The 22,982-nt window shown below is 42.2% G+C and overlaps 4 protein-coding genes across 5 annotated transcripts; 3 read left to right on the forward strand and 1 right to left on the reverse strand.

Annotated features, from left to right (window-relative positions):
- The first annotated feature begins 196 nt into the window (after positions 1–196).
- sfi1 (SFI1 centrin binding protein) lies at positions 197–10,908 on the forward strand. 2 transcript variants are annotated; one of them, XM_037100651.1, is made up of 30 exons: positions 197–764; positions 843–914; positions 1,041–1,151; positions 1,232–1,326; positions 1,413–1,530; positions 1,618–1,720; positions 1,810–1,966; positions 2,765–2,926; positions 3,024–3,094; positions 3,181–3,273; positions 3,362–3,459; positions 3,631–3,697; positions 4,179–4,309; positions 4,394–4,475; positions 4,571–4,749; positions 4,846–4,921; positions 5,352–5,447; positions 5,540–5,616; positions 5,709–5,811; positions 5,888–5,984; positions 6,749–6,909; positions 7,004–7,078; positions 7,597–7,671; positions 7,770–7,946; positions 8,043–8,248; positions 8,436–8,589; positions 8,677–8,755; positions 8,839–8,962; positions 9,044–9,143; positions 10,032–10,908. In XM_037100651.1, the coding sequence occupies exons 1-30, from the start codon at positions 601–603 to the stop codon at positions 10,200–10,202; spliced, it is 3,474 nt and encodes a 1,157-aa protein (XP_036956546.1). In that variant the 5' UTR covers positions 197–600; the 3' UTR covers positions 10,203–10,908. The 2 variants fall into 2 exon arrangements, with proteins under 2 accessions (XP_036956546.1, XP_036956548.1); XM_037100653.1 differs by having other exon boundaries at positions 9,064–9,143; positions 10,032–10,169.
- On the forward strand, positions 10,674–16,772 carry zgc:172271 (uncharacterized protein LOC100000381 homolog). Its single transcript, XM_037100658.1, has 17 exons — positions 10,674–10,728; positions 11,073–11,236; positions 12,009–12,108; positions 12,195–12,371; positions 12,481–12,643; positions 12,762–12,826; positions 13,506–13,663; positions 13,783–13,969; positions 14,052–14,200; positions 14,314–14,404; positions 14,545–14,592; positions 14,678–14,860; positions 14,970–15,117; positions 15,466–15,548; positions 15,648–15,832; positions 16,095–16,281; positions 16,387–16,772. Exons 1-17 carry the CDS (start codon positions 10,674–10,676, stop codon positions 16,428–16,430), a joined length of 2,187 nt encoding a protein of 728 aa, XP_036956553.1. The 3' UTR covers positions 16,431–16,772.
- Positions 16,773–17,599: 827 nt separating this feature from the next.
- On the forward strand, positions 17,600–21,374 carry sirt4 (sirtuin 4). Its single transcript, XM_037101709.1, has 4 exons — positions 17,600–17,766; positions 18,983–19,467; positions 19,839–20,133; positions 20,232–21,374. The coding sequence occupies exons 2-4, from the start codon at positions 18,983–18,985 to the stop codon at positions 20,382–20,384; spliced, it is 933 nt and encodes a 310-aa protein (XP_036957604.1). The 5' UTR covers positions 17,600–17,766; the 3' UTR covers positions 20,385–21,374.
- A 614-nt stretch (positions 21,375–21,988) lies between these two features.
- On the reverse strand, positions 21,989–22,897 carry c6h1orf74 (chromosome 6 C1orf74 homolog). Its single transcript, XM_037101710.1, has one exon. It carries the CDS (start codon positions 22,856–22,858, stop codon positions 22,067–22,069), a length of 792 nt encoding a protein of 263 aa, XP_036957605.1. The 5' UTR covers positions 22,859–22,897; the 3' UTR covers positions 21,989–22,066.
- Between the last annotated feature and the right edge of the window lie 85 nt (positions 22,898–22,982).

Consider the following 22,982-nt stretch of genomic DNA (forward strand, 5'->3'; position numbering starts at 1 on the left):
TTTAAACTTAATCGAGAACATTCGAGAGGCAATATTTGGGGCAGCTACTGAGTGTCGTGGGGTTTGCCCGATTTGTTGCTCCGTCATAGCCGTCCTTTGGTTTTGCTTTGTGTAGACGTCACACTCCGCCCTCATAGACTGTCTAGGAGTACATTGCAAGTATCCCTTACGCTTAAAGGACCCTGGGTGCGTTCCAGACGTTTATTAGCAACCTGTACTGCGCCGCGAGAATGAATATGCCACAGTTTAAACTCAACTATTAAAGACAAGTTGTTTTAATTATTTAATTAGTTTCAGTCTAAAAGATAATTCAAAAGTTTGAAAACGTCAAAGAGACCTAAACTTTGTGCTTTGTGTCTTACGCAGAGCACCGGCGCTGCCTGTTGCCAGTGACAACTGCGTCTGGAACACACCCTGGCGTCACACCCGCGACCACGTGATCAGGAAAAACAAACGCGCGGCACTTGGTTACACAAACAATCTCATCACATTGATAAAGTAGGAAACAAATGACTCAAACGTTGTAAAGTTTCGTTGCTTTCAGTCAGATTAGGTGTTGTGGTTTTACAGTTCTGTGCGTTGGTGGCCTGATGTAATATAATGCAAAGTAACGTCAGAAAGCCAGATCAAGTAAGACCCCGACCAAGCAGTGTCAGTTCTGGTGATGGGACAAAACAAGCCCGCAGATTTCACACCAGAAAGGTTCCTTACAAAGTTGGGTACAGCTGGAACAAAGGTGGACGGCTTAAGGAGCTGAGAATAAGGTGCTGATTATCTCCATGTATTCCAGCTTATAAACGTTTATCTCATCCTGTGTCACTTAGTCTGTTTCACCCCCGCAGGCACTTGGCAAGGAAGTTCCTGAAGATATGGATTCACAACACCTTTGGACGAATTCTTCTTCATGAAGCCAGGTGACATGTAACACCCATTTTGCAAACTGGAGTTGTTGTTATCAGACATTTCTAAATGATTTCACCTTTCAATTTGGATTGCAGTCAGGTTACCACTTTGATGCTGAGTCCTCCTGCATGTTTCAGGTCCCACTATAGGAGCATGGTCCTGAGACGAGCCTTTGGAGGATGGAGAGATGAGTGGTGGACATCTAGGAGGGAATGGAGTCTAACAATGCGGGCAGAGTGTCACTACAGGTGCATAATACAGTGATGAACCTCATTCAACTGGTCACAGACAGTCTTTGCATCTGCTGATGATGATTTTTGTGTTTCAGGTATTACCTGTACAACCTGGCATTCCAGCGCTGGCGATTGTTTGTGTCACTGCAGATGGAAAAACGGAGCAAAATCCAACATGCTGAATTATTTGGTAAAGTATTGGACGTTGTAGCTTTACGTTTTGTTACACATCACAATCAGCTGTTTCGTCATTCATCACTTGGTTTCCTTATGTAGCTGACAGGCAGCGTATGCGTCTGGCTTTGGATGGATGGGAGGTTTTCACAGAGATGAGGCAAATGAAGAACAGGATGCTTGAATCTGCCCTCGAGCTGAACAGACTCACAACCCTGCAGTATGATCATTGTATTTATAAATCAGACATACACATGCTTAGTAGATAATTGATTTTAACACAGCTGGGTTTTTTTCACTTCTGCAGCTCAGTATGGAGATTATGGCGGTCCAGGCTGCAGCAGTATCAAGACCTTTACACTTTACAGGACCAAGTTCTGAATCAAAGAGCACTAACTTTACAGAGCAGGGTAAAGATCCATAAATGATATATAGTCAACATTTGTGTGCTGATCATTGATCTCTGATCCTTTGTATGCTGTGTTGTTCTGTTTTTTAGACTTGGTTCCAGTGGAAAAAAATGCACACAGCTGCCTGTTGCCAGAGAGAGAAAGAAACCAAAGCGGCACTTCTCTTCACGCACTTACTGAAAAGAAAAGCTTTACATCGCTGGAAAAGTTATGTGTCTTGTGTCCAAACCAAGAAAAATTCCCAAGGTCATTCAAATATACCTCTGTCTTTATTTAAACACACCCCTGGTCTTACCCGTCCTTAGAGTCCAGACATAACAATATAGCTGCTGTTGGTGAGCATACATGGCCCTGCATCGTTGGCATTAGTCAACCCTTGTCTGTGGCTTGTCGGCAGATTGATCATGTTGAATCTTTTGCTGAGCCGTTGGTGAGAGAAATCACTGTGACTGTTCAGCTGAGCGAATCAGTGCACAAGAAGAAAAACAGAAAAAGTAAAGGAAAGCCCCTTGAGCCTGTCGCTGTTGTGTCCATGATTTCTCTCACTTAGCCTGGTTTCTCTTCATGTATCACCTTTGCCTTTGCCAGTGCCATTTGTAACTTTTAATCAGACATATTCTTGATTAGAAGTGGCGACATTACCAAGAGTGGTGATAAAATGATGCTACTTTATCATAACAACATGTTGCCACTAGTTTTTGATGTTGGTTTGGTGTGTGTGGTTCCTTTCAGTTGCTCCTAAAAATGCAAAAGGCTGTCTGTAGAGCCAGTAATTGACTCCTGGGCTGTAGAAACCTGGCGGTGCAACATAGGAGAGGACTTGCTCAACTCTGTAGATATAGAAAGCTCATTGTGGGATAATAAAAAACAAAACAACTCTAGTTTAAAGTGGGTATACACTAATAAAAACATAATTATGAAGATACTACTACATTGCCGCCAAAAGATGCCACTAAATCCTACACACTTGATTTTTGATATAAATCACAAGCTCTTTCATACCACACCTCACGTATAAATTATCTACTTGATGTTATTTTTTAGCTGTGGCTCAGCGTGCATTCCATCTCCACCTGTTGACGATGTGTTGGAGTAAATGGAGCAGTGCATTGCATCACAAGCAGAGTAAGGAGGACCGTTTGCGAGCTGCAGGGTATTTGGCCATACAGAGCACCCAGCGCAGGGCACTGGAGCGCTGGAGAGCTTGTATCCTAAACGTAAAACAAATCAACCATAACACTTTCATTGCTGTTCTACTGAAGGAACGTCAGTACAGCTGTTTGATTCTTGAGCTTACAAGCAGATGTGACATTGTGCAGAGAAGAGGATGAGAGAAACAGGATTGCACGTCAGCATCATCATCATCATCTACTGGTGAGATTCCCCCCAAAATTAAGAAAACTGCACAGAAACCGAGAGTGCAATAATTGTTTGTGTTGATCACTGTGTTCTTGTTGCAGCGTGCTGGATTGCAGGGTCTGTCTGTCAACATCGACTGGAACAAAACGCACCGACTAAACAACAACATGGCTGTCCAGCATCATCATCAAACTGTGATAGACGAGCACTCCATCAACCTGATATCACATTGTCAAAAAGTAACACTTTTTAAAGCTTCTAAAGGTTTAATGTCTTTCATAGATGACAAGTACGTTTTGGAAGCTGTGGCAGGATCGTCTGGAGGAAGCCGAAGACAAGCGCTTTCAACCCCTCGGAGACATGGCACTGGCTAAACACAGGTGCTATAATTTCAAAATTATGTTTTCATTAGGTTATAATCAACTCAGTCTAAAAGTTACACACTGGGCCTTTAATTTCTTCATGTTATAACATCCAGGTTACAAGCATGTTGCATATTTCATGTGACATTGTTTGATTTAATTTTAGCAGGAATATTTTTTTCTTCACAGCTCATCTCTGTTAAGCTGCTGTTTCCACCACTGGAGAGAGATGCTCGCTGAACGGAGACACACAAAGGTATTTTTAGATCCAGAACATGACCTGCAGAGTAGAGACAGGGACATTGTTCTGCAGATGTTCTCGGAGTATTCTGTATAAATTTCTAACATGATAATGTCAGAGTTTATTGATTCCTTCCAAATTAAGGCAAAAAGTTGTTGAAAATATGAGGGATATTTGTGTGACCCAAAGAGCAGCAGCGATCCATTTATTCTTCAATAAAAAGTAATTGTTTGTCATTTTTTCAAACATTTGCTGGTTCCAGCCTCTTGAATGTCCCTTAAATGTGAGTCTTTAGGTTTTGGACTTTTGGATGGACAAAAGAAGCAATTTAAAGGTGTCACTTTGGGTTATGGGAAATTATTTTAATTTATTTATTTTTTTTTAATTTGTTTGACTGATCGTTTAACTGTGAAAATAATCCTTAGATTAATCGATAATGAAAATATTTGTATATGTATCTTAATTGAAAACTCATGAACATTGTGTTTTTCTGCAGGAATTGGAGCATCGTGCAGACGTTTGGTTTGCTGAACGCATGTTGCCTCGGTGTTTCAACTCGTGGATCAAGTTCACCCTGCAGAGAAGACTCCACGAACAGAGGAGACACAAAGCAGAATTCTTTAATCAGTGAGTAACCACCCGGAGTTGTACGTCTGTTGTAGATGAAGCAGAGCTGATCTGACTGTTGAAATTTCTTTGATGTGTTGTCAGGCAGCGTCAGCACACATGGGTGTTTTACACCTGGTGGGGACGATCAGAGACGCAAAAGGAGCAGATGCTTTCTGAGAGGATGGTATGTTCAGCTTTAAAGGGAAACACAAACTACTGCATGTTGTTGATGGAGAGCCCGGCTGTGTATCAGATACTGACAGATAACTCTGCTGTCAGGCTATTCTACACGAGGAGAGGAGCCACTTGCAGAGAGCCTGGTGTCGCTGGAGGCAGCAGACAGAGCAGCAGATCAGCGAGGAGGAGAAACAGACAGCTTCAGACAGTCTGTACCTGCACAGGCTGCTTCATAAGACGATGACACAGTGGAAGGACAACAGCACCGAGATACGAGACAGGTGAGGCAACAAATTGCTGATCAAGTGTTTGAGTAGAGATGGTTGACTTGGTGGTCTGTTTCTAACGTGTATTTTTCTATTTTTTTTTAATGTCAGGAGAAATCGAGAGCAGCAGGCTTGTCATCAGGGTGACCTGTGCTGCATGAGATGGGCTCTCGCAAAATGGAAACAGGTGAGTCTGCGGTATTTGATCATAATATGAAATGGGCATTGTTTCTTTAAGCACAAGATTAAAAAAAAGACAGGAAGGGATCTGTTAAGGTCTGGAAACTTGCATTTTCTTTAAAAAGCAGTTCTGTGAACGTCTCTGGTAGCCTGAAGAGTGGCTTAATGAGACCTAAGCACTAATGTGTCAGCATGTAACCTGCTGTATTTACCCCCAAAACACTGCTCTCCTCTTCTTAATTTGTTCAGCATTACAAGACCTACAGATGTGTCTCATTTAAGAGTCCATCATTGGATTATGACACAGCCCCCAACTGTTTAAATCCTCTTTTTATCTTTATATTTAAACATCAAGAAGGCAATGGTACCAGCACACAGTTAATGCACAGTTATATGTTTCAGGTCTGTGTTTTAGTTCCTCTTGTGTGTGTGTTTAGTTTGTTCAGAGCCAACGAGTGAAGAAGAGCAGGCTGGAGCAGATGAAGAGTTACCATGAAGTTAAACTTCTCAATCACACGTTGGGTGCCTGGAAGGTACATTAGTGTTTGTATGACCATGATTTCTTGAAGTTGAAGTCATAAATATGATGTTAGAGCTGATGCACTGCGGCTTGCTGTATTCACAGACACACCACCTCCAGGTGTCTCAGATCTACGATCATGCAGAGGAACTTCACAGACAACAAGAGCAGAACTATCTCAGGTACTGAACATGAACATGAACCCTCTTCTTGTTCCTTTCTTAATGATTCATATCATCTTCAGCTCCTCATTCTCAATAACATCTGTCTCCAGGAAAGTTCTGTGTGTTTGGAGGGAGAAAGCAGCGCTGCTAACCGAAGTCAGGCTCATGGAGCGACAGGCACAGAATCATTTTCAGCATTTCCTTCAACTTAAGGTTCTAAAGCTGCCTCAGACTATCACAGTTATTCATTTGTTGGCGCATTTGCTTATTTCTTTATACTTCTGTCAAGGTGTTTCTTGCGTGGAGAGAAGCAGCAACATATGCAGTGCTCAGACGCCACCAGCAGGGGGAAGCAGTAGTCAGGGCTCAAAGGTCCATAAATCAAGGTAGGAGCAGAGCACATATCTACAGTGTCTTTCTTTATTTTCTGTCAACAAGTAATGTTTAATGTAATTTGTCACTTTCTTGGGTGCTGTTTAGCTCAGTTGGTACAACAGGTGTCCCATGAGCCAAGACTCTGCAGCTGATCCAGGTTCCACTCCTGGCCTGGGTCCCTTTGCTGTGTGTCACTCCACCCCCCTCTCCCTGTTTCCTGTCATACTCTTCAGCTGTACAGCTGTATTTTGGCCCTAAAAAGGCCAAAAATATACAAAAAAAAACGTGTCACTTTCCTGCAAAGTATTTGGTTGGTGGATCTCTTACACCTCTAGTTTGTTAGTTATGGAAGAGTTTTTTTGAATGCAGACAGACACAATTCAACACATGCTGTATCATGAGAGACCCCACAAATAACCCAGAATGTTTACCCCCACCGTTTATTGTAAATGAAGTGTTTTAGACTTTCATTTTTTCACTTTCATAGTACTCCAGAACAGACTTGACAAATAAACTAAATAATAAACTTTATTTATTCAGCACCTTTCTTAACAAAATTACAGAGTGCTTAACAAGACATAAAACCAGACAAGACAGACAAAATAAGAACAAAATGAAAAAAAGATCAGTAAACACCTCTGAAAGCTTGTACAAAGGCAAAGGTTTTAAAAAGAGATTTAAAAGAAGCAGGGATGCATAGCACCTCAATGTTTTAAATTAGCCATGTGTACCTGATTTGTTCAACACTTTTTAACTTGATGTTACCTCTGTTTAGTGCACCTACTGCAGTCTTTCAGAAGATGGAGGAAACAAACCAGGGAGGCTCGGAGGGAGAGGATTTACATGGAAAAAGCCAGACGGTACCACGAGTCCAGACTCCTTTCTAAGGCAGTGGAAGCATGGAACAGGCGTCGCAGTCAGAATCGTAGAAAAAAGGTTTTTAACTTCATTACCTCTTAACTGTTATCTAAAGCCACATTGGTGACTTCACCCTGTAACATGGCTTTTTAAAAATGTGTTTATTTTGCAGATAATGAAGCGACAGGGGATCATTTTGCTGAGGTTAAAGATGTACCAGAAATACTTTGAACTGTGGCAAGTGAAGGTTTGTTGATATTCTTTTTCACACAAACACTTCATGTCTGTAACGCCACTCATTGTACAAATAAAGATCATTAAACTCCACATGAGGCACAACTCAGCTAGTAAAACAGTTGCATTGATTCAGTAAGGGGCTTAAACTGTGACAACAGCATGACCCTGATGCATTATTGAAATCATAGGATCCAGTGCTTTTTTTTTTTTTACTTTCAGATTTTTAAGTCAGGATATCTCATCCTCTCCTGCCTTGATTTTGATTATTCATTTTCTAAACAGTGTCTCATACATCTTTCAACTGTATGGAAACATAAAGTAATAAATCACTGGAGTAGTTCTTTGTTTATAGATAATCTATGCCAGAGAGGGATAAATGTGACTTTTTGGCCTAGTTTTATTTGTGGTGCTGATCATTCAGCTTTCTATATGGAGCAGATATCAAGGTCAGGCTGTCAGACGGATGTATTAAGTTTGATTCGACTGCACTTAACCTGGCCACGACTTTGGTTTCCTTCCCGCAAACAGCTGCAGCACAGACGGCGGGAAGCTGAGCAGATGGAGTGTGCTCTCTGGCACTGGTCCCTCACTCTTCAGGCCAAGGTAACACCTGCCTCTTCATTCTTCTCTCACTGCAAAGCTGAACACTAGATTAGAATAACTGGTGCTCACGTGCTTTAATCCATCTTGACCTGCTGCAGGTGTTGTTCGGGTGGAGGCTGTGGGTCACAGAGCAGCGCAGGAAGCAAGAGCAGGCCGCCCGAGCTGCACAGGTCTACAGAGACCAGCTGCTGAGGGAGGGCGTGACGTGCATCCTCACGTACGCTGCTCACATGAATGACATCACGACGAGCCTCACGCAGCACAGCCAAGAGCAGGTGTGTATCTGTATGTGTGTGTGTGTTTAAATTTCACTTAAGATATTTAAATTCACTTAAGAGTTGAAATTTACCAAGTCCGCCTGTGTCCTGCAGAGATTGAGACATCTCCAGAGAGTGGTGAGGCGCTGTGCGATGAGGTGGAAGCAACGTGCACTGTGCAAACCACAAAGGGAGCGAGCAGTCAAAGTGCAACACCCAAAAAAGAGTGTGACCTTCTGTTTGACTACACCTGGATCGAAGGCTGTTCCTTCGTCTGAGTCGGTGGAGCAGGAGGATGAAGATGAAGTGCTTACTAAGCTGTGAGTCTGAGCCGCTGACAGCCATGTTAATCTGCATTCAACACATAGTTCCATTTCTAGAGAGCTTTTAATTCTTATTTGCAGACACCTCAGTTATTCGCCTCGACGTCAGCCATGTCCCCCGCCGGAAGTAGAAGTTAAATCTAAACATCATGTTGAAATTATTTGTTCTTCTTTTGTTTTCTAGCATCAAAAATCAGTTGGCCTTCACAGGCACTGAAGCCGCTCCAAAACACTTGCAGCTCAGTCATCATACAGTGTCCACTATGGGCTCTCCTCAGGAGAAACAAGATGTCCTTTTACCTCCTTCTGCATTCATGACCACTGCACTTGAAGATACGGTAATGATCGCTTTTGTGACTTGGACAAACATCAGTGTTAAGTAAAGTAACTTGACTTTAGTTGTGTCGTCTGCATTCGTTTCCAAGTTGCGGAAGAGCAGCAGCTCAAGTTTTGGAGATCCTCTGCTTATGCCTCCCTTTGGACAACACACATCAGCTCATTCAGGTATGACAGCTGCACCTGCGTCTTGCTTGGATTAGGCAGGACATGTTAATGAATGGCTAAACTTTTCATTGTGCTTCTACAAGACGAACATTTGAGAACATCCAGTGCAGAAACGGAAGGGACAGATCCGACTTCAGCTCTGATCAGAGAGCTGCTCAGCATCCAGATGGACATGAAGACGTACCAACAGGACAGGAAGCAGCTCCGGTAAGAAATCTGTGAGAACTGTATTTACATTCGTCTACATTGTGACTGATTTTGATGGTGTGTGTGTGTGTGTTCACTCAGGGCATGGCAAAAACTGAAAGAGGTGTTACAAAGTTGGCTGCAGACCAGCGGACAGGATGAGCAAATGGAAAAAGATTCTGTTTGTCAAGAGTTGGAGGAGGTAGGAGGACGATTGTGTCATTGTTTTTTATGATGAACAAAAAACAACAAAAGATGTGTCTAGCGTGGGCTCATGAGTTGATATCATTATTCTTAAACAACCAACACCGCTGATAAAAATATATCTGTGTCTATTTATGCAGTTCTGCTGTATGATCAGTAAAAATACATTTAACCTTCTGAGTTTTGGTAATAATGAGAGAGACATGTGAGGTGCTGATCAGGAGGAAAGTTATTTTGAGATAACTTCCCAAATTACTTCCGCTGATGGCATCAATTATTCATGCATTCCTATGAGGACAATAAATCAAAGGCGATCAGAGGTCACATGAGGAAAACGGTATGAAACCACAAGTAGCTGAATGTAACTTAGTACATTTACAGATGTGTTGTACTTGAATACTGACGTATTCTCATGTTATGCAACTTTATTCTTCTTCAGTACATCTCAGAGGCAAATGTTACTGAAGGAAAACAAAGTAAGTGAAGGATAAAGTGTTCCTCTATGGCTTGAGAAAATTCTCCACCCTCTTAGACTGAATAAACTCTTTAAAGACTGTCGTGGATCAACCTCGTCACAAAGCTGAAAACGGGTGGTTTTTCTGAGCTCTTTGACTTTAATAATTACTGGTGCGGCAATAATATTCACCCGAAAACATTAGATGTAATGACCAAACGGTGACAGGCACTATATTGCACTGCAGAATGAGTACTTTTACTGATAATACTCACAGAATTTTTCTTAAGTAAAGGTAAAGTATTTGATGCAGGACTTTTACTTGTGTTGAAGTATTTTCCCATAGTGATATTTATGATTTTACATATGTAAAGGATCAGAATATTTAGTCCACCACTGGAAATCACTAACACCCAAATGTTTTTTTGACAGCTGGAGGAGCGCATCGTCAATCTGTCCACTGAACTCGCCAAACGGAAACCAACAATGCTGCTTCATGCAGAAAGGATCGAACATTTACAGACCGTCCTCATAGATCACTCTGCACAGGCAACATTGCAACAAATTGTACTAACACACGGCAAAAGTGAAGACACCTGCTGATCATTTGGACTGTTGTTCGTCTCCTCGGATCACGTTTTACAAGCAAACTGAAACTGAAAGTGAATGAAGAAAACTATCCACCAGCTGATACATATTTTCTGAGCTTTTGGCCCGAGCTTGTAAGGAAAAAATGTCCATGTATACTATTTTATTGTCTTCCAACTGGCTTTAAGTGTCTTCCAGCCATTCTCACTGCTACATCCACTCTTAAAATGTACGAAAACATTAGCTAGGGGTCGTCCTTCTAACAGATGGTGCTAAATATTTTCCATATGTGTGAAAAAAAAAGCGACTTTACTGTCTTCAGAGGAGCTGCCCTTGTGCAGTAGGTTTATGCTTTGGTACCAGTGCCTCTAATACTGTGGAAAATCCATGCAGGAGTGTGTCGGGATTTGAGACTAACAGAAAGGAACAGCTGTCTGTTGTGCTCTGCAGAAGAGATAAGGCAGGTCTGAGGAACAGCAGGGCAGAATGAGAGGACTTTATGCCATTGTAGTCTTTGTCACCTTTGTCTGCTGCATCAGGGGTAAGTTTTGTTACTGAACTAGTTTATTTGCTTACATTGTTAAGTTATATTATGTTTCTATTCAGGATTAATGTGTCTCTAAAAGTCACTTTGTTGATGTTGACTTTTGATTGTTCTTGAAAAGATTGTTTCCCTCGTTTAAGCTTTTTGTGGACTTGATTAAAACTGATTTAAACATTATGTTGTGTTGTAAAATCACTTCACTCTTCAGCATGCTTGACTTTAGATTTGAATGCACAAATAAACCATTAAACCCCTGCACGTTACTTAACCACAATATGCATAAAGTAGACAACTTCTCTACAGAATGTATATCTTCTAATGAACTGTCCCTTGCATGTCAGCTAAGAAGATGCGGTGGTGCACAGTGTCAGATCCTGAGCAGAGGAAGTGCGCAGAGCTCGGGAAAGCTCTGGTGGCAGTGCTGCCGCCAGCTGCTGTGGCAGCGTTTGCCAAACTCTCATGCATAAGAGCGCCCAGCACGACTGACTGCATCGACAGGATCCGGGTGAGACATCCTTCACCATAAAACATAAAAGCAAGACTGTAGGAAAAGACAGCCATGTGGAGCTATGTTTGTGTGGGATTCCACATGTGTATTTGATTCAAACAGTGAAGCATTTTCTTGACAAATACGCAGAAGAGGACGTGTAAAGTGTCACCGATGACTTTTCCTGAAGGGCGGATTAGGTCAGGAGGTTTGGAAAGCTGTGAGCAACAATGTCTTGCAACTTGACTTGACGGAAAATAAATGACTCAAGACTCGAATTGGACTTGAAGAGTTGATACTGGACTTGAGACTAGTTTTGACTCTTTAAAGGTGATGGGGAGGAAATGAATTAGCTTCTTTTTTTAACAGGATAATGGAAGATAAATAGGCCAAAAATATAATTACTAAACAGGTACTTACCAAGGCATTCCCTGGCCAGCGGATATATGTAACCTCTACACCCTGTCTTTTCTCTGTATAAAGGCAGGTCAGACTGTTATCTTTTGTCTGAATAAAGGGACTTGACTTGGGACTTGGACCAAATTACTTGAGTCACACGTTTGTCCAAAGCTGATGACTGGTACTATAAATTGTTCAGGTGCAAATGTGTTGTGTGACAGTGTTTCAGTAAATATTTGAATACCTACATGACAATGAATTATTATTGACATGCACATATGACCTTTCTTGAGAGATTCTGCACATGTCTAATGGAAGCCTTCACCGTGACGCGCTATAGTAAGGTCTCTTTTCTAATCTGTAGACTAACTGTGTTAATTCTTTGTTTCAGGCTAACCGGGCTGATATAGTGACATTAGACGCAGGGGAAGTTTATTCTGCTGTGAAGCAGTTCGGCCTCGTCGTTGTTGCCAAGGAGATCTACAGTGACGGTAGGTTGACCTCATGTTTCTGGGACACCTAAGCATCTCGCTTCAGCAGTAGTGTCTGAGTCAGTGTGTCTGTGTGAGTCGTGCAGGGGGCTGTATTCTGTCTGTGGCTGTGGTGCGGAACAGCAGCGTGGACATACGGTCCCTGCAGGGCCTCAGGAGCTGTCACAGTGGGGTTCGATGGACGGCTGGATGGAGTCTCCCTCTCGGCTTCCTGCTGTCCCGCAACTACCTGAGCTGGTCAAAGGAGCAGCCACTCAGTCAGGGTAATGGGACTGGAGTCAGCTCCAGTGTGAAAGTCTTTCTGTTTTCTGTTTTGTCGTTTCTGGACCTCTGGTTTCCAGTCCCCTCACTTGTTTTTCTCCTCCCGAGCAGACGTCAGCACCTTCTTCAGTGCCAGCTGCATTCCAGGAGCTGCGGCCATGGCGCCACCTCTGTGCGCTCTGTGCCAAGGCCAGAAGTCCTACATACGCCAGAAGAATTACCACTGCGAAACGTCCCACAGTGAACCCTTCTACAACAGCCAAGGGGCCCTCAAGTAAGCCTCGGCAAAGCTCTCAACTTAATGAGGCACATTTGCAGTATTTCAAACATGAAGTCAGTCAAAACAGGAGAGAAGTGAAGTTCTTCTTGTTCCTCTTTTTGCTCTGTGACAGATGTCTCAGGAGCGGAGCAGGAGATGTCGCCTTTGTGGACCATTTGGCTCTTGAAAGTATTGAAGGTGAACTAATCTTCTAATGGACTCCTAAATCGTCTCACTGTTCCGCGAGAAGTTTAGGGTGCTGACCTTGTCATCGCAGTGGCTCTGATTTGAGTCCAGCCAGGGAATCTTGTTAAACATCAATCCTTTATATTGACCTATCTTTACTTCCTGTCAGCCCTCTGCTGTCTGTCCTTTGTCTTTGATAAGGTAGAAAAAACAAAAATCAATACAATTAACTACATGAGTGACTCTCTCATAGATTACCACCAGCCAAATGATGCCCTATATATCATATAGTGCCCATCACCAAGTTTAGATTGTTGCCTTACTTTAAGAAAAACACTATTGAGTGTATAGTTAAAAATGAATAGATAAATTAATAAATAAAAATAATTCCTTGTCCCATAGTTTCACACTATAAGGGGCCCCATTTTGCATAGGGCCCTGCTACACCCTCTCAATGCTACAGAACAGCTTTCACAAGGGCAGAATCAGTCTGTCCCTTAGTTTAATCAAATCAGTCTGCGATTAAAAGTGTTGCACATGTTATCATTTGGATCAACAGGCTTTTGCAGGATGTCAACAATATCAACTTTTACATGAATAACAGAACTGAAGTGAAGATTTACAGAATCTCAAATGAAAATCTCTTCTTTTTTCTGTTCATCTTCTGTTCTTCTTCTCTTTGTTCTCTCAGACAGTGACAGAGACGAGTTCAGCTTACTGTGCACAGACGGCACGCAAGCCCCTCTCAGCAGCTACAGAAGTTGTAATCTGGGACGTGGTCCAGGAGGCGGCATGGTGACCAGATTTAACTTCCGCAAAGTTGCTCGCAAGTTTCTGCAGACGGTGCAGGTACTTTTTTCGTTTTTGTTTTGACTTTTACTTTTCCCCCTTTTCTCACATATATCACTTTGTTAGGTGCTCTTCCACCTCATTAAAACATTCCTGTTGGATTGTTTATTGTTGTTTAGGTGCTGTTTGGTCAACAAGGGCGGGAGCGACAGCGCTTCCATCTCTTCAACTCCTCTTCGTTTGGAGAACACGACCTTCTCTTCAAAGATGTGACGGATAAACTGGCTGTTCTTCTAGATGACATGGACGTCAGTCAGGTGCTGGGGCTGGATTATGTGGCTCTCCTCAAAGGCCTTGGACATGAAGGTGCTGACCCACATTAGTTTTTGCTTGTTAGTTGTTATATTGGCTGTGACTTTATGACCTTATTGAACCTGTGTGTGTGCAGGAAGTTCACTGGAGGACAGTGTGGTGCGTTGGTGCTGTATCAGCCACGCAGAGCAGAAGAAGTGTGAGCAGTGGGCTCTCAGTATCAAATCTGACCCGCTGGTGTGTGTTAAAGCGGTCTCACTCCGCGACTGTATAGAGAAAATTAAGGTAAGTCATTTTAAGTCACGGGAGGCTGGGACTTTAAGGCTTTATCAGACTTTTTAAAAAACAAATATAATTTAAGACACAACCAGCTGTATTCACTGACACTGATGCTTCAGAGGGACGAGGTAGACGCTGTCTCGCTGGATGCAACTCACGCTTTCATCGCAGGAAAATGTGGTCTGGTCCCTGTAGTCACAGAATATTATGGTAAGGCTGTTTACATCTCTTTTCTACTAATGTCTGCTCTCCATATACATTTAAACATACTGGAGAGGAGACTATATATATACATAGATATATACATATAAATATTGATCTGTTCCTCTGTGTTTCTCCTGGACGCTCAGGAAGAGAGTGTGTTCCAGCTGAGGGATCGACGCACCTGGAGACGGACGGTAAGACACAGCAGTAAATGACCTACTTGTAGCTGACATGATTATTTTTGTTACACTGAATGAAACTGCTGCTGTCTGTGCTCAGTGTTGCCTTCAGTGGTGGCCGTGGCCGTTGCAAAGCGCTCGAGCAGGAACATTTTCATCGGGAACCTCGGAGGCCGTCGCTCCTGCCACAGCCACATGTACAGTCCAGCCGGCTGGCTGCTGCCGTACAGACACACGTTAAGTCTGGAGCATAACAGCAGCTCCCCCTGTGATCCAAACCAAGGTAGTGACCTCTGCTGAGTCCTGCACATGTAACTTATTTATCCACTTCAAATTCACACTGACAGCCCTCTTGTAATCAATATATCATGACCTGTGTGTCTTTTCCTCAGTGTACAACGAGGTGTTTTGGAAAGGCTGTCTTCCTGGCTCCCAGGGGAATCTGTGTAAAGTGTGCATGGGAGGCACCGGGGAGGCCGCCACCAAACGCTGTGCTGACAACCACAATGAGCGTTTCTATGGCAACATGGGGGCTTTGAGGTATACGCAGTGACTCACCTGAGCCGGAGCTTCCTGCTCATCTGCGATTGCTGGTGTGCAGCATATACAGAGTTTTTAATGAAAAGCATGGATACTCTCACTTATGTTCGCTGACATCCAGCCAATGAAGTGCTTTTCTTTTTGAATTTGATTGATAACACATTCTGAAAGCCATGATAAATACCAGCAACACCAACAGAATCAGTGTTCCCATTATTTTGGATGATCTGCAAAATATACCGTCAGCTGTTTTCAGAGGGACTGTTGTGGATGGATGCTACCACGGCAAAGTGAGAGAATGTTTGCATGTAATTTGGCTGAACTGACCCTTTAACCCTTCACTCGCAGGTGTCTGGTTGGAGATCCGAGTGGTAAAAGCTACGGCGATGTGGCCTTCCTGGAGCAGCACAACCTGCAGTCCAACATCCTCAGTGACAAATTTAAAATGAAGTTTTGACATGAACACACACTGATACAAACTCAATATGTTTATTGTGTTACATTGTGCCTTTTGTCACGTTGTACATCAGGTTTGAGTTCCACTGGTTGGGCAGACGGGTGGACGTCGTCAGACTTTGAGCTGATGTGTGGTGACGGCCGTCGGGCCCCGTTGTCTGAGTGGGAGAGCTGCAACCTTGGAGTCATCCCACCGAACACCATCATGACGCGGCCAGTTCTAACGGCACGAGTGTATGACTTCCTCATGAAGTCTCAGGTCAGCATATGTCAAGTCAAGCCAGTTTTATTTGCATAGCCCAAAATCAAATATAGCTTTCAATCACAAATCCTCAGACTCCCGATTTGAGTGAGGGCCCAACATTTGCTGGTACCAAAACATTATTGCCAGTAGCAGCTGTTGCTGAAGATCCAGCTCTTTGCTTCTTCTTATGAATACTGACAGAAACCAGAGCAGACAGTTATATTATGATGGCTGTCATTGGAAAATTACTCTTTCAATTTTTTTTTTTTTTTTTTAGGAAACTTTGGCAGCCAACCCAAACGCAGAGTTCAAGCTCTTTGAGTCTCAGCAGTATGGAGAAAGTGACCTGCTGTTCAAAGATGCAACTCAGTGTTTTGTCCACACGAGCCACATGGACTACCGCTCTATCCTCGGAGAAGAGTTTTACAGTCACGCAGAAACCGTCTTCAACTGCACACACTCTGGTACGACTGCGATCATACATATACACTTGCTTGACTGGCCAACAAATAAGTAAATTACCCCTCACACATGTTCGTAAAGTCAACATCTGTTTTTCTTTACAACAGACATCTTGGAGTTTTGTAATCAGGACGTGTGCAGCATATTTTAATGGACACACAGAAGGACACCCAGCGGTTCAAGCTTTCATCTGCAAACTTGTTTCGTCCACATGTGATGACTGCGAACCATCACTGGTATCATCCTGTTAATAGCAGAGATTACAGTCTGCTGCCTGACGCTACTGCAAACTGAAGTGATCGCCACATGCACCTGCTTTCATGTTTTCCACAAGTCTTAAGAGACAGACAAAAGCCTTCAATGTGTTTCAGGTCCTACTGTAACATTTGTGTCAACAGAGCAAAGGGTAAACATGAAAACAAGTTAAGGTGACATGTAGCATTGAGGTTACTAAAAAACATAAAAGACATGAGTACACTTGTGTGTGTGTTTGTGTATATATATATATATATATATATATATATATATATATATATATATATATATATATATATATATATATATATATATATATATATATATATATATATATATATGCACCTATTATATCACTGTATTTGTTTTTGTGTGTGCTAAATGAGTGTGAGACTGGAAACCATTAAATGTATGGGAAAGCCATTTTATGCAATGTGCAATGTCATGTCTATTACTGTTAATTATTCAAGCAGCACTGAAATAAATGGCCTCAACCTCAGAGGATATGTGTTTTAACACACATTTTCCTGACCATGACACATGTTGAATTATTAAAGCTTGAAACCTTACAACAGCTCATACATATGGGAGTACTGTAGTATTGTATACTACAGTACTCCCATATGTATGAGCTCATACATCTACAGCTCATACATATGGGAGTACTGTATTATAACTGGTTTTGTAGGCTACCAATTATTTAATTATGTGGAGTGTGTGTAATGGAATTAAGTTGGTTTTAAGGAATTTGGTGACCTTTTTTCGTGTTACTTGGATTATGTGGTCTTAAATCTAATTTTTTTTTCTTAAAAATTAAAATAGCACTACAGGCATTTGGTGCTGTTGTAAGCAGTCTTTGAGGTCCTGTCATATTTATGTATTTACTGGTGTAAATAATTAAAATATATAGATTCCAGGAAGAATATAACAATACTAGTACCATAGATATAGTAAGAACAATTTTAATTTCGCAATAGTGTAATTAAAACCGGACAGTAATCTTGATCTAAATATGTTTGACTTCAACTCCCAGAATACACCGCGACTGTGTTTGGTGTTACGTAAAACCTGATGTTTCCGGTTCTTGTCAGTGAAACAGTCCGATAAAGGTTCCCATCTTATATCAGCTTGTTGGAGTTTGTCATGTTATTCAACCAGCGCTTTGCCGCAGCTGCCACCTTGGTCCTACAGGAGATTTAAACTGTTGGTGCCGCCGTACCTCGTGAAATAAGGTAAAGTAGCTGAATAACGTAACTAAACAAAGTTAGCTAGCTAGCTGACAGTGTAACTGTAACGTTAGCAGTTTGTTCGTTACCTGTTCAGACGTGCATGTTTGCAGAGCAGCCCGGTCATTGTCTCACGTATTTCATGCTATATCTTAATAAATTTAGTTTATTCAATATTTTAGGCACTGACACTCATTAGAACATTATCATGATATTAAAGGCTTCGTTAAACGACTGTCATAGCATGAAGCCGTGTTTTTCTTCGTCTTCTTAGCTAACTGACTAGCATTTACTGTCAGGGTTAGGTCACAGCTATCTGAATACAGATTAGAAAGGATTTTTGTAATATGTAACGTTATTCACCTGGTTACAAAGAAGGTAATCTAAACTGTACACTTTTGGTTTGCTACAAAATAAAAAAAATAGCGTAATTCCACCTCTACTAATTTTGTGTTGTTTTTATTTATGTGTAGTAAACATTTGGTACACACAGTAAACATACCTACCAATATCTCGTATAGGATATATATGAATAAATGATATCAGACAGGGTGAACAAGAATCAACCTTGATGAAGAGTAGGAAAAAAAAGTGGGATATTTAAAAAATGGATATGAAAATATAATGATATAATATAATATATTATATATTATTCTCTAGAAAATATCAAGACAAAGTGGAGTTAAGACATGAAAGATGCAAAAGAGGACAATAAATCAAAACAGCATGAATCTCAAATAGTCCTTACATATCTTTCGCAGCCACAAACATTTGAGCTTCACAAAAGTTACTTTCTTTTTTGCTTTAAACATCCCAAAAATGTACTGATGCAAATTCAGTGCACTGAATTCAGCATTCACAATCGATCAAATACAATTACCCCCACAAAAACAGGACTGGCACAAACTACTGGTGTAATGTGTGCACTATACAACATGTGGGAGGCTGTTTCTTGTGTGTTGTTGCTGTTTTTCAATCAAAGCTACATGGAGGACTTTGCTCTTGTAACACAAAGTGGAGTACGTGTCTGACACAGTTTACATGAGTTAGGGGGTCAGTGGTTATCATGACATATTTTAAAGATCCAATCAAGTAATTATCCTGATTTCAGGAAATCCTTCACAGTTTGCAGTGACTTGTCACAACCCCTCAGAGAAGAACATGGAAAATTAGATTAAATGTGTCATTTATAGTCATCAGTACTGTGTGTGTCTTCCTGTAGATGAGATTGCCACGACGGATCCTTACACTACACACAGCACCTGGGAGGAGGGCATCCTCAGCCCCTGCAGGTGTTGTTAACTTTGTCCCTGCCTGCAGCACCACTGACCTCCACTCCCTGGAGCTGCTGCAGGACTTTGTGACCCGAGCCAGACGCCTGTTTGTCATCACTGGAGCTGGACTCTCCACAGAGTCTGGCATCCCCGACTACCGCTCAGAGGGCGTCGGGCTGTACGCTCGCACTGACAGACGACCTATGCAGCACGCAGAGTTTGTTCGCAGCGCAAAGTCCCGCCAGCGCTACTGGGCCAGAAACTTTGTCGGGTGGCCTCAGTTCTCCTCCCATCAGCCAAACTCTGCACACAAGGCCCTGCAGCGGTGGGAGGAGAGAGGGAAGCTGCACTGGCTGGTGACACAGAATGTGGATGCTCTTCATTCAAAGGCAGGACAGAAAGGACTGACAGAGCTCCACGGCTGCGCCCACAGGTGAGAAAACATCATCTGACACATTCCTCATGATGCTGCTCTAACAGTTTGTAGATTGTAGACAGTTAGTAGATTGTGGTCTTTGGTTTGGCTGTACTTAAACAAAAGAAATATTTATCAATAGAATCCCAAACAGGTGCAAAACCATGTCCAAGTGAAGTTCAGATAAAGTTAAAGCAGGAAGACAAAAGACACACAATGCAAAAACACAAAATGTCAATATAAATGAATACAGTTAAGAGAATGAAAGCAATAAAAAGACAGCATGCTTTGTTATTTGGGTGAACTGACCCTTTAAGTCACTATCCACATACACATTCACTAAAATGTGTTAAAAAATGAAATAATAGAGTTCATACCTCTGTCATAAGGGTGATGTGTCTCGGCTGTGGCGGCATCTCAGCGAGGGCGGAGCTACAGAAGCGATTTCTAGCACTCAACCCCGACTGGAGTGCACAGGCAGGCGGCGTGGCCCCAGACGGTGACGTGTTCATCGAGGATGAGCAGGTCCTTCACTTCCGGGTTCCCTCCTGTGAGGCCTGCGGAGGGATATTGAAGCCTGAGGTCACGTTTTTCGGAGATTCTGTCAGCAAAGCAACGGTGCAGTTTGTGCACGACAGGCTGGCGGAGTCGGATGCGGTGCTAGTCGTGGGGTCTTCGTTACAGGTGGGTTTGGGAGAAACGTATGAAGCCTCATGTCATCTACGTCATGGCTCCTCTGGATTTTTGTGTTTTAATTGTTTTTTTTTCTGTTTGTTCCCTAGGTGTATTCAGGTTACAGGTTTTTACTGGCAGCAGGTGACAGGAAGATGCCAGTTGCCATCCTGAACATCGGGCCCACGAGGGCAGACCACCTGGCCGAGCTGAAAGTGAGCGGCCGCTGTGGTGAGGTGCTGTCAGTCATTCAACCTCTTTGACTGTCACGGACACACAATTTAGATATTCTGTATCAAGCTGGTCAAAAAACTACCTCAGATTCCAACAGATAACAGACAACAGATACAGACCGCCTCAGCGTTTTGGCTGGGAGCATCTAGACGTCTCTGCCAGGAGAATTTGGTGCTATTATCAAAGTAACAAAAAAAAACTGACCTTATCTATTTTATGCAGAACAGTTGAATGTCAAAATTGTCCAGAAAAAAAGTGTGCCTGTCCTGGAAATCCTGGAAACTGAATCAGAGAGATGCCGACTCTCCTTGAAGACACGGAAAGACTACTGCTGTTCTGTTCGCATTGCTCTGTGGGTTTAAGTATGTACAGCAGATTACACAGCAAGCGTGGCTCATGGTCTGAAGGACCTGAGATGAAAACTGTGTGATGACAACTTGGAAGCTGAAGCCGCGTTGTTTGTCTCTGTTCACTGTAGCAGGTACTTTTAAACTAAACGAGCTGCCAGTTACACTGTAAGATGCTGTACTGACAAATCAGTTAATCTCTCCTCTTGTTTGAGAAACGAAACTGCAGGATGTTTGTTGAGTTCCAAGCAGGTAACATACAACAGAGGAGTGAAGTTCCGGACACTTTCAAAATGCGTTCAAGAGAATATAGCATATATGGTGCAATCAGCTGGTTTTTAACAGGGTGTGGTGTGCTCACCTTGGAGTGGCCATGTTTCTATTAGGTGATGCTTAGATTCTTGAGCAGTACACAAAACACTAACATACAGAATGGACCTCTTATTATTTTTTGTGAATAATGCTTAGCTGTTAAAGCGGCTGAGGACAATAAACTGCGTGTTTTCAGATGGATGCAAATGTTAGTGTTTGAAATGTCATAATAAAATCTTGTTGATGGCGGTTCAGTTGCTAGCCATATTGCACCATGTTTGGCTATTGAATGTCCAACTGATGTTTAAGATGCAGCTGTATAATAAACTTCACCGACAGTCCTGGAGCTGTTTCCCAACATCCACGATTGTTTTAATCCATCAATATTTATTTTATTGTCAGATACAACACAGCTACGGTGTGGAATATCTTCATGCAAAGCAGGTATCAGAATAAATGACAAATGGCTGTACTTTACCTGCCATGCCATGAAAAGGGTCTATTATTGCTTGTTTTTTCGTGGACTTTTTATCTGTATAGTCTCAGTCAAAACAACTGAAAGTCCATTTATTGTTCAACACCTTACAGCTATTAAAACAAATTGCCTTTTGTTGAATTAATTGGTTTTGTGAAGCTTACTGAGCAATTATTGAGTTTTAATATTATTTATTCAGACTGGACTCAGCCTGTACACGACTCCAAATCAAAGCTTGTTCTCTGATTACATAGAATATCCCAGATTAGTTGTTCTAAGAGTATGATCTTGTTTGTGTTCATTCGGTACATTTGGTTATATTTTATAAACTGGAACATAAACACAGATAACTTTCTGTGAAAACATGTATATCGTTCTCCTTTAATGTGAATCACATGATCTGACCAAAAGAACGCCCCCATGGTCTCTTTAATCAATGACATGTCTTGCCTTTAGAAAGGTTGTGTATGTGCAGGAAATGCCACAACACGTTCAGAAATAAACAGCTTTTTTGACACTTTAATGAAGTGATAAAGTAAAAACAAACAGTTTATTGTTTATAAGTATGCTGCTAGCATCATAAACAGACTGAGGGCAGAGTGACTGTGGACTGACTAACGGTGAGATCCTTGAGGACGTTTTGCTGCTGAAATCTTTCCTGTAAACGAAGCCTCCAGTTTTCCAGGTTGGGCTGCATCACTTGAAGCAGAACAGAAGGGATGCTGAAGGAGTACAGAAGACACTCGTGCCCTGCGGAGTCCACCTTCCATGTTGCTGAAGCTGTCGTCACCGTCAGGGGAGTCATGGACAGACAGTTTTGAAAGCTCTTGTTCTGATCAAACCAGTAAGTGACGGGGTAACCCAATAAAACACCAAACACTGTGCACAGGTTCCATTCCTCCGATTTCTCTCCGGCACAATGAGGTTTCTCATGTTCATTCAGATGTTTGAACCCTTCCAGGAGCACCAGTAAATCTTCTATCGTGCTCTTCAGCTCTCCTCTGAGAGGATCAGCGATGGCAGGTTTCTCCAGCGAGTGGCACACATCAATCACAGCCAAGCTGCCGTCACAAAACAGCTGCTCTACGTTTGACCTGACTGCAACTGGATTCACAATAAGAGCATTTCCGTTTAAATCCAGTGTGAGGAGTGATCTAGACACGAGCTGGGAAGACTGCAAAGACCTCAGATACTGCTGCACCTGGTCTGAGCTGGCGCCGTTGCTGTCATACAATAAGGCTGGTTTCAATCCCAAATCAACAGCCGAGACCTGAGCAGCCAGGTCCAGACTCTGAGGGACAGAGAGAGATTTCCTACCGGCAGACAGACATTTACGAGCTGCAGCAACAAAGAGGTCCTGAGTGGGCATGGCTGCAGAAATCACACTATTCAAATGGACAAACACAACATAATAAGAAACTTCAGCGATTAGACATCTTTTGAGAATTACAAAATTAAATACAGCTTTTCTATGGGTCAACAAGAACAAGAAC

Source organism: Acanthopagrus latus, chromosome 6, assembly GCF_904848185.1.
Source record: "Acanthopagrus latus isolate v.2019 chromosome 6, fAcaLat1.1, whole genome shotgun sequence".
In the NCBI taxonomy this organism is placed as follows: Eukaryota; Metazoa; Chordata; class Actinopteri; order Spariformes; family Sparidae; genus Acanthopagrus; species Acanthopagrus latus.

Excerpts from the sequence above, each read along its gene's own strand:
- sfi1 (XM_037100651.1), top strand. The coding sequence starts at position 601 with ATGCAAAGTAACGTCAGAAAGCCAGATCAAGTAAGACCCCGACCAAGC. Across the intron at positions 1,967-2,764 it reads AACCAAGAAAAATTCCCAAG|CTGTGGCTCAGCGTGCATTC; the intron begins GTCATTCAAATA and ends GTTATTTTTTAG. Across the intron at positions 7,947-8,042 it reads CGCAGCACAGCCAAGAGCAG|AGATTGAGACATCTCCAGAG; the intron begins GTGTGTATCTGT and ends TGTGTCCTGCAG.
- zgc:172271 (XM_037100658.1), top strand. The coding sequence starts at position 10,674 with ATGAGAGGACTTTATGCCATTGTAGTCTTTGTCACCTTTGTCTGCTGC. Across the intron at positions 11,237-12,008 it reads ACTGCATCGACAGGATCCGG|GCTAACCGGGCTGATATAGT; the intron begins GTGAGACATCCT and ends TCTTTGTTTCAG. Across the intron at positions 14,405-14,544 it reads TGTAGTCACAGAATATTATG|GAAGAGAGTGTGTTCCAGCT; the intron begins GTAAGGCTGTTT and ends CTGGACGCTCAG.
- sirt4 (XM_037101709.1), top strand. The coding sequence starts at position 18,983 with ATGAGATTGCCACGACGGATCCTTACACTACACACAGCACCTGGGAGG. Across the intron at positions 19,468-19,838 it reads CTCCACGGCTGCGCCCACAG|GGTGATGTGTCTCGGCTGTG; the intron begins GTGAGAAAACAT and ends CTCTGTCATAAG. Across the intron at positions 20,134-20,231 it reads TCGTGGGGTCTTCGTTACAG|GTGTATTCAGGTTACAGGTT; the intron begins GTGGGTTTGGGA and ends TTTGTTCCCTAG.
- c6h1orf74 (XM_037101710.1), bottom strand. The coding sequence starts at position 22,858 with ATGCCCACTCAGGACCTCTTTGTTGCTGCAGCTCGTAAATGTCTGTCT.